Source organism: Columba livia, chromosome 16, assembly GCF_036013475.1.
Source record: "Columba livia isolate bColLiv1 breed racing homer chromosome 16, bColLiv1.pat.W.v2, whole genome shotgun sequence".
Classification (NCBI taxonomy): Eukaryota; Metazoa; Chordata; class Aves; order Columbiformes; family Columbidae; genus Columba; species Columba livia.
Window position 1 is genome coordinate 15,514,507 of NC_088617.1, and position 9,498 is coordinate 15,524,004.

The 9,498-nt window shown below is 47.2% G+C and overlaps 1 protein-coding gene across 1 annotated transcript; it reads left to right on the forward strand.

Moving 5' to 3' along the window:
* The first annotated feature begins 6,031 nt into the window (after positions 1-6,031).
* Positions 6,032-7,258, forward strand: LOC135575605 (olfactory receptor 14A16-like). The gene has a single exon (XM_065032766.1). It carries the CDS (start codon positions 6,326-6,328, stop codon positions 7,256-7,258), a length of 933 nt encoding a protein of 310 aa, XP_064888838.1. The 5' UTR covers positions 6,032-6,325.
* The last annotated feature ends 2,240 nt before the right edge of the window (positions 7,259-9,498 follow it).

The window sequence follows — 9,498 nt, forward strand, 5'->3', positions numbered from 1 at the left end:
AACACTTGGAATTTCCTGTTCAAACACATTATCTGTTGTTCCAGAAGGTCACAACTCTAAATTTAGAGGCAATTTGTCCAATTCGGGTCACAGTTTTGTTTAGCGTGATCGCTTCACATTCAAATTCAGCGTTAACACTGAAGGACTTTAAGTACCAAAGTACTAAATAAAGGATTAAATACCAATCCTTAACATCCATGTTTAATGTGACATGTTCCTATCTCTGTATGTTGATTTATTTTAGGTTTGATGGCATTTGCAGGAACGCACAAGTAATTTGACTCCTCAGAGGCTTTTGTGTGGAGATCTGCTGAAGTTTCTGGAATATATTCTGTAACGTTACCTTTCCATAAATGGTTTTTCTGCCTCTAGGCTGTGAACAACTTCAGAAATGGAACTGGCTACACAAAAAAGGTCTGTAAGCAGCTTTGGGAGCAGCTGCCACCACTCGTGACACCTTCTGCCGCTCTGGTGACAAACGCAGGATTTTCCAGATCTTCCTCTCTGCCCATCAGCAGTTTGTCAGAAGAGAAGTTAAGTTTGATTTCTATATACACCATGATTTTTGGATTTCAGTAGGGCTTATTTTCCATGCATTTGCACTGATTCCCCAGGACTATCAGGTTCCTGCTCCAAGACAAGCGTCTTGGAGGTAACTGATCATCTAAGGTTCATTTCAAAACATACTATATCCTGCTTTGGAACTTGCGCCAAAATGGAAAGTAGTTGTTCTGTATCCAGGAATTTTGAGATAACTGTAAAACAAAAGTAAACAGATCAGAAATTGAATGGAAATTGAACGGAAATTGAACTTTTGCTAATCTTTTTCTTTCATTCTACCATCTTCACAAATTATTTACCAGGGAAAAAAAAAAAACAGGTTAAAAATTGCTGCTGTCTAAATTATGGTGTCATAACTATACAGACTATACCGAAGCATGTAGTGATTATTTTGCAGGTAGACATATATCAATTCAGCAATATTCTTTTAGTTTGATTGAATCATACATCTCTTGTGATAAAGATTAAGATTACATGATCCAGCTTCCCGTGGACTGACTCGTACTCTGTTATTGTATTTTGTTTAGTTTGTCTGGACCACTATGAAGCAACAGGAAAAAATATCCATACACAACAAGTATAACACCAGTGATGCCTTTATTTGTTTTTAATGTATACATTATGTATACTCTAATACTTCCAACTAGTCATAGAGGTAGAGACAAACTCCAATTCTTCAAAAAAGGTATTGGCTGACTTCTACCCATTTAATCTCAGAAATTCACTTTTCTTAGCAAAATACTTGAGAAAAATATCACTATTATAATAAAGATTACTTCCACTATGTGTCACCTGACAAATCATTAAATTCAAACCTATTGAGTCACATTGCATACATTCACAGATTAGAAAAAAAAAAAGTTTTGAAATAAATTGAATAGGATGCATTAAAAATAAACCACTACCTAGTTAAAGGCCAAAAAAGAGCTCCCCGTCCTGGAGTAATTCCTGAACACAGTCCAGTCTCATGTTAATGTTTTCAGCATCAATTAGTGGCTCCAGGATACTGGATCTAAGTCTTTGACTTCTACCTGGAGTTTTAATGTAATTCAGGACGCCAAAAAGCATGTGACCATTCCTTTGGGAAAAAAAAAAAATAGTTGTGAAGAATATACTCAGAAACCCAAAGATGGTAAACGTCGAATGAGGTTTCCAGGTAGGAGTAAAATACAGCCGCGATTATGCGAGGATTAATTTTACACGTGCTCATATTGAGCACGGAAAGTACATGCCCAGATGTGCGCATAAAGTAAATACACTCGCAATCCTGTGAGGAGAAGTTTTACTCACACCTGTGGCAGCAAGGCAAGCGGAGCCTCTGTCCTGGGGGGGCACTCGGCAGCAGCACCTCGCTCGTGCTCCGAGAGACCCGCGACAATGGGCGGAGTCTTGATGAGAGTCCCGTTTTTTATTGGCTGATCAGATCTGACTGTGGGCATTCCAGAAACTTCTCTGCACCCCCACCCTGGCTGTGGGTGCCCCTGAAGCCTCCAAACATCCCCCACACTGGCCACGGGCGCCCAGCGACTCCCTGGCACCTCGGCACTGCCTTCTCTTAGTGGCCCTGGCCAGGGTGCTCTGAGGCCAAACAAAAGAAGCTGTAGCAGAGAGAGAGGGAGATGTGTCTACTCCTTCCACACCGAAGGATGGAGGGGTAGAGGGGGGGGTTGCATCCTGCCACATATGCTAATATTAAAAGATAATTAAATTAAATTAATACAAATATTATCAGGAGAGGGGTTAAGATTGTGGAGATCTTTAGAAACCTCCTTAAACTAGAAACATATTATCTTTCAATCAGACATTATTGAAAATAGGCATCAATATGATTTGGTATGAAATATATAATATCATTAGCTTTGAGATTGAGAAAAAAATTTTAAAAAGGAAAACTTAGACACACAATTTACATTTCAGAAGTAAAATTTTCCTTTTCAGCACCATTTCATTTATTTTAATGAAATTCACTTAAGAATGGTTGGATTGTAGGTTATATTTTAATGTTCACTTTCCTTCCTGTGATGCAAGGCCAAAAGAAGCTCAACACTATAATAACCCAATTTTTTGCAGAAATAAAAAATGTTGTGTACTTGAACTACTCAGATTATCCACAAGTAACTGAATTGAAGAACTGAAGATATAGAGATGAATAGAAAAATTATGAGAAAAAAGATTTCTAGGAAATAACTCTGAAACTTTCAGTCATGAGAACAGAGACACCGAATATTAATTCGCAACATACTTTGGAAAGAATGAAAAAAAACAAAAGAGACTTACTGGAGGGTGGATTCTGTTTGTGACCACCCGTAAAGGTTGTGGACATTGTAGTGACGGACAGGGGAACCGTCAGGGAGGAATTAGGACCCGGGTAGCTATAGGCTGGTCAGCCTCACCTCCATCCCTAGGAAACTGATGGAACGACTGATCCTTGGTGCCACCTCAAGGCATATCAGGGATAAGAGTGTCATTAGGGGCAGTCAACATGGCTTCACCAAGGGGAAGACACGCTTGACCAATCTCATAGCCTTTTATGAAGATATAGGGAGGTGGATAGATGATGGCGGGTCAGTGGATGTGGTCTACCTTGACTTCAGTAAAGCATTTGACACAGTCTCCCACAGCATCCTCGCTGCTAAACTGAAGGAGTGCGGTCTGGATGATCGGGTAGTGAGGTGAACAGCGAACTGGCTGAAGGGAAGAAGCCAGAGAGTCGTGGTCAATGGGGCAGAGTCCAGTTGAGGCCAGTATCCAGTGCAGTGCCTCAGGGGTCGGTGCTGGGGCCGGTACTGTTCAATATATTCATCAATGACTTGGATGAGGGACTAGAGTGACTGTCAGCAAGTTTGCTGATGACACCAAGCTGGGAGGAGTGGCTGACACTGGAAGCTGTGCTGCCATCAGAGACCTGGACAGGCTGGAGAGCTGGGCAGGGAAAAATGTAATGAAATAGAACAAGGGCAAGTGTAGAGTCCTACATCTGGGCAAGAAGAACCCCAGGTTCCAGTTTCAAGTTGGGGAAGGACCTGTTGGAGAGCAGTGTAGGGGAAAGGGACCTGGGGGTCCTGGGGACAGCAGGGTGACCATGAGCCAGCACTGGGCCCTTGTGGCCAGGAAGCCAATGGTAACTGAGGTGGGTTAGAAGGGGGTGGTCAGTAGGTCAGAGAGGTTCTCCTGCCCCTCTACTCTGCCCTGGGGAGACCACACCTGGAATATTCTCATACCAATTTATTTTTTACTAGCAAGAATACAATGCTGGCAAGAAGTATCTCTGCAGAGCAGACACAACTAACATTACTGATTACTTGAGGCTGTCTCAAAGGATGTGCCCCTGGAGCCTGAGGGACACCTGGAGGAGCCCAGAGGGGACAGAGAAAGGGACATCATGTGCTGCTCCTGTGCTGCTGAGCTGGGCTGGGCTCCTGGGACACAGGGAGCTCATGGCAGCGGCAGCACTGCAGAGAGACAGCTCTGCCCAGGAGCAGCTCCTCTGCACACGCAGCAGGGCTGAGGGCTCTGCCTGCAGCACCGAGGGCACAGGAGCCAGGCACAGAGAGGGAAACACAGTCTGGGGTGGAGGATGCTGAGAGATCACTGGAAATGAAATCCTCTCAGATATGAAGCCTGTGGCTGCAGGGCATTGCATCTGCAAATCATGGTAGGATCTCAGAAAGCTGTCACATTGCAGAGCCTGCGAGAGATGTAAGTACAGGTCTCAGAGATTCTCTGATCAGAGGGGAGGATGTGCTGCAGAGCAGGGATTGCCTTCTGCACTGTCAGAGTGACAAGACGTGAATGCTGCGTTCTCCCCAGGGTGGCTGTGGGGTGTAAATGTAAATGTGCAGGCAGGGGTGCCCAGGGCTGTCCTGCAGAGCAGGGTCCCTGCACCCCAGGGCTGTGCCGGGCAGGGACTCTGCCGCCTGACAGGGTCAGCGCTCAGCCTGCCCGGGAGATCCCAACAACACTGAGGGGAGAAGCTGTGGGGGGACGAGCGACCCCCGGCAGGGCAGGGTCCTTCTGCTGCTGGGTTCTCCGTGGGTCGGGGCTGCTCACAGCTCCAGCTCATTCCAGAATATTGACAAGAGGAGGTTTCAAGGAGAAGAACACAAAGAGTACTACAAAGATAAGGAACCTCCCTGAGTCTGAGTTTTCAGTCTCCTCCTCTGGGGAATGGGTGGTGATTAAGGCAGTTCTTAATTTTAAACAAATACTTGAGACACATGAACTGCAGTAGGTCTTCAAGAGAATCCTGGCATGCCTTGCCTCTCCTCTGCCTATGCAGAACCAGCATCACCTTTGCTGGACACCTTACACTTAATCTGTAATCTGTTTTCCAGCCTGCAAACAGGAAGATGCCCCCAGGCAGTGCCCTGTGAACAGGCAGGATATGTAGGGCCAGGGGGAGGGCACAGAGGGTGGGATGGTCTGTGAGCACTGACAGGGAAGAGACATGGACAGGGAAACACCGTCCAGGGGAGAATCTCCAGGCAGCAGGGAAATGATCAGAAATGAGAGGAAACCAAACCCGGAATGGTTATGGGAAGGAGAAGAGAGAAAAGTCCCTGTGACCCTCTGCAGTGCAGATCCCTCCTGTGAGCAGCCCCCTGGCCTCCTGTCCCACCCAGCAAAGCCTCTGCCCTCAGGGCCGGGGGCTCCAAGGCATGAAGCAGCTCCTGTGCAGACAGAGCTCCAGTTCCTCTGCAGAGCACAGGGGCTGAGAGCAGCTGCCCGGCAGTGTTGGTGTCTGGGAGGTGGCTGCACAGCTGGGGAAGGGTGACGCTCTCTGAGTGCCCGGCTGCCTCTGCCCTGGCCTCTCTCACACCCACCCTCACCGCATTTTCCTTCTTGCTCCCCTGCTCTGGGTCACTGCTGTTGGGATCTTGTTCTTGCTGTCAGGCTCTCTGGGGATGGCAGTTTCAGCTGCAGAGTCACAGCCTGATCTTGTGGGTCCTTTCCTGCAGGTGTGTCCATGGGCACACGTGTCCCAGCTTTGCTCTGACCTGTGGGCTGTGGGCAATGCAGTCTGTGGGGCTGGGGAATGAGCTGTGTGTGTCCTGGGCTAAACGTTGGGTGCTGAGACCCTAGGAAAGGGTGAGACCTGTCTTGGTCTGAGGTGGATCCCTCTGCTCTCAGCAGTGCCTGGTGGCTTTTCAGGGTAACATGGGAGTGTGATCCGCCTCCATCTCAGAAAGGTGCCAGCCCAGGGCAGCTGGAGCAAGACAGAGGGACAGACCAGCTGTCCTCACTCTGCACTGACCCACAGGCATCCTCTGGTCTCGCAGGACTCGCTCTGTTCCCCCTGAGTGCAGCAGAAATGCTGATGGTTTCTGACACCCAAGAACATTCCCCAGGGTGGGAGGGGAGAAGGAGCTGTAAAAAACCCCAAACCTATCAAACTGCCTTCTGCCATCTCATTTCCTTTTCCCTGGGAGTGCAGATGCTGACAGGTGTTTCTGGACCAGGAGCAGCTTCATGTGACAAAGCTGAACCCCAGGACTGTCCCCTGCCCCCCGTTCCCATGCCCCCTGCTGCAGAGCAGGGCTGACTCCTCAGCATCAGTGGGCACAGGCCCTGCTCCTCACTGCACCTCCAGCCAGCACCACACAGGGCTCAGACACCGAACTGAGGGAAGGTCTGGAAAAGGACAAGGGGTGTGGAACAGTGCGTGGGTGTATGAGAAATTATTTCGACTCTGCTCAGAGAAGCCTCCCCTAACGTCTCACTGTCTTTTCCTTCTGTAACAGTGCCCTATGCTTGGAGGTAGCAAATGTCCAACAGCAGCTCCATCACCCAGTTCCTCCTCCTGCCGTTCACAGACACACGGGAGCTGCAGCTCTTGCACTTCTGGCTCTTCCTGGGCATCTACCTGGCTGCCCTCCTGGGCAACGGCCTCATCATCACCACCATAGCCTGGGACCAGCACCTCCACACCCCCATGTACTTCTTCCTGCTCAACCTCGCCCTCCTCGACCTGGGCTACATCTCAACCACTGTCCCCAAGTCCATGGGCAATTCCCTCTGGAACACCAGGGCCATCTCCTACACAGGATGTGCTGCCCAAGTGTTTCTGGTTGTCTTTTTAGCTTCAGCAGAGTATTGGCTCCTCACCATCATGTCCTATGACCGCTACGTTGCCATCTGCAAACCCCTGCACTACAGGACCCTCCTGGGCAGCAGAGCTTGTGTCCACATGGCAGCAGCTGCCTGGGCCACTGGGTTTCTCTATTCTCTGCTGCACACGGCCAATACATTTTCACTGCCCCTGTGCAAGGGCAATGCCCTGGGCCAGTTCTTCTGTGAAATCCCCCAGATCCTCAAGCTCTCCTGCTCAGACACCTACCTCAGGGAACTTGGGCTTATTGTGGTTAGTGTCTGCATAATTTCTATGTGTTTTGTGTTCATTGTGGTGTCCTATGTGCAGATCTTCAGGGCCGTGCTGAGGATCACCTCTGAGCAGGGTCGGCACAAAGCCTTTTCCACCTGCCTCCCTCACCTGGCCGTGGTCTCTCTGTTTGTAAGCACTGTCATATTATCTCACTTGAAGCCCCCTACCATCTCCTCCCCATCCCTGGACCTGGTGGTGTCAGTTCTGTACTCAGTGGTGCCTCCAGCAGTGAACCCCCTCATCTACAGCATGAGGAACCAGGAGATCAAGGATTCAGTGTGGCAGCTGATGACTGGCTGCTTTCCAAAGCAATAACCTGCTCATGTCTTCTGCATAGCATATGTAATGTAAATGATTTTCTCACTGAGTGGTTGTGCCCATGTCCGCTGGACACCCTAGAGAACCTGCTGCAGGTCAATCGTCATGGACTGGCCTCTCACAACCACCATTTCCAGCACTGGCTTCTCACTTCAGCTTGAAGAGGTTCTTTGTCCCTCCCTGGCAGCACAACTAATGAGTAGGTCAGATGTCCATGTTTACATTGTACAGATAAGATGTAAACAAATGCACAAAGTGCTTCTGAGGTGATGAACCCCAGTGAGCAGAAACACCATCAGCTATTCCTTGGGTTTCCATGAAGTTCAGTGGGACAGACAGTGTCTTGATGTGATTTCATGTTGAGAGTAACATCCTTTGGGAAACCACCTGAATGTAGCACTGGGATGTGCTTCCTGGAACAGAAGATCCCGTGTCCATTCTTTATGCCATGAGGCATCTCATGTAAGTGCAGAGAAGGGTGACAAATGGCAGGGCTGAGGTGCCTCCCAGCCTCCTGGAGTGGCAGCAGGAGGTCAGAGAGACACAGTGACTCCTGCACGTGTGTGTACAAGGGAAACACTCTGTCTCTCCACATCCGTGGGTGCATAAGGAGTCCATGGTGAGGTTACTTCTCTCTGGTCAGGCTAAAGACCACAAGAAGTCTGACGGATTGGGGTCCCTGCCTGCAGAGCAGTTTCTGAGATAGTTGAGCTTTCCATGGTAGTGGGAAGAGGCTGGAGAGAGGAAAAAAAAAATGACTGAAAAGGACAACTTGGGAGGTGCATTCTGGATATCAGGAGGAAGAAACGTCAGTGGAAGGGCAATGCTGCGGTGCAGGAGGTCACCCAGAGGCAGTCGGGATCAGCCCATGGCTTTGTGTTTCAACAAACAGCCAGTGAGGGTGCAGTGAATGAGGCACGGACTCTCGGGAAGGTGCAATGAGAGACATTTATTACAAACTCAGGCTTGCATTTATACTTGCTACGATTCTTGCTCAAGCATTTGCTGATTTGCCAAGTGAGTTTTTACATAAGCGATCTATTTTGTGTTCCCACCAAAATTACTGTCATAAAACCAGTTTTTGTCTATCATAAGCTATCCCTCCGACCTTGATGTATCAATCCTGTATCAGTCCCTCTGTCCTTGATGTATCATGCAGCATAGGGTGCTTGCTGCTTGTATTTTTCCACTAGCGCTCATTCTCTGTCGACTCTTGCAGTTTCTCACAGGTCCAATCTTAGCACACTGCCACATCTCCCCTTTGTGTTTAGTAAGTGCATAGCCATAGCAGTATGTAATTGCATAGCTATTACCTGATTAAACCTTTTTTCAATCATTTGTTGTAACTAGATGTTTAAAAACCCAGTTGGAGATTCCTTACAATCCTGTTTAATCTCAAAAAGTTTTGGCTTATTTTATAGCATTAGGTACAGTGTGTCTAATCCCGTATAAAATCCGCTGTCAATAACAATTCAGCCTGTCAGTAGTTTAAGAATGTTATGATCCCACCCTGGATCGACCAAGGGACATTTTGATCTAAGTTCCCTGTATATTCCCTGCCAATATCTGCCCTATACAACAGTGTTTCAATCTCTTTCCCTGATTATCCTGTTCAAGGGTCAAAACAAACGGATCTGAAGGGGATAAATATAATGCCTATGTATCCTTATTTATTGTGTAATGTGCATTATGCAATAGGCAATATATGATTTAAAAATATACTTCTTATGATATATTACATGTAATGCATTACTATACTACACATCACAAAGTAATACCCATCTAGATCTGTGCAACATATTCGTATTATTGACAGTGGCCTCCATTAATTACAAAATCCAGTCAGATTCTCCCCGTTTGCTGTTCCCCAGGGAGTCAAACAATCTCTTTCCAACGTCACAAAATACAACCTGGGGCGGGGAGGGAATTCCTTCTGAATCCCTCCTGTCGATTATCCACTACCTATTTTACAATCACAATAACAGACAATTGGTTAACCATAAGTACTGGACTGGAAAATCACCGAAGACACAAGTAACAACAGCAACAAATCACTAAAGACGCAAACAACAATGCAATTGCTAAGGCATGAACAACAAAGTCACTAAATCTACCTTTACAAATTACTCTTTTCTTGTTTTTCTCCTTTATTTAATGTTTTCTCATTTTTCTCTTTCTTATTTTTCTTTTTATTTTTCTTTTCTTTTTCCCTTTTTTTAAAGTTATCCAAGTTACCA

What these genes read in the sequence shown, in the direction of transcription:
- LOC135575605 (XM_065032766.1), top strand. Translation starts at nt 6,326, where the DNA reads ATGTCCAACAGCAGCTCCATCACCCAGTTCCTCCTCCTGCCGTTCACA.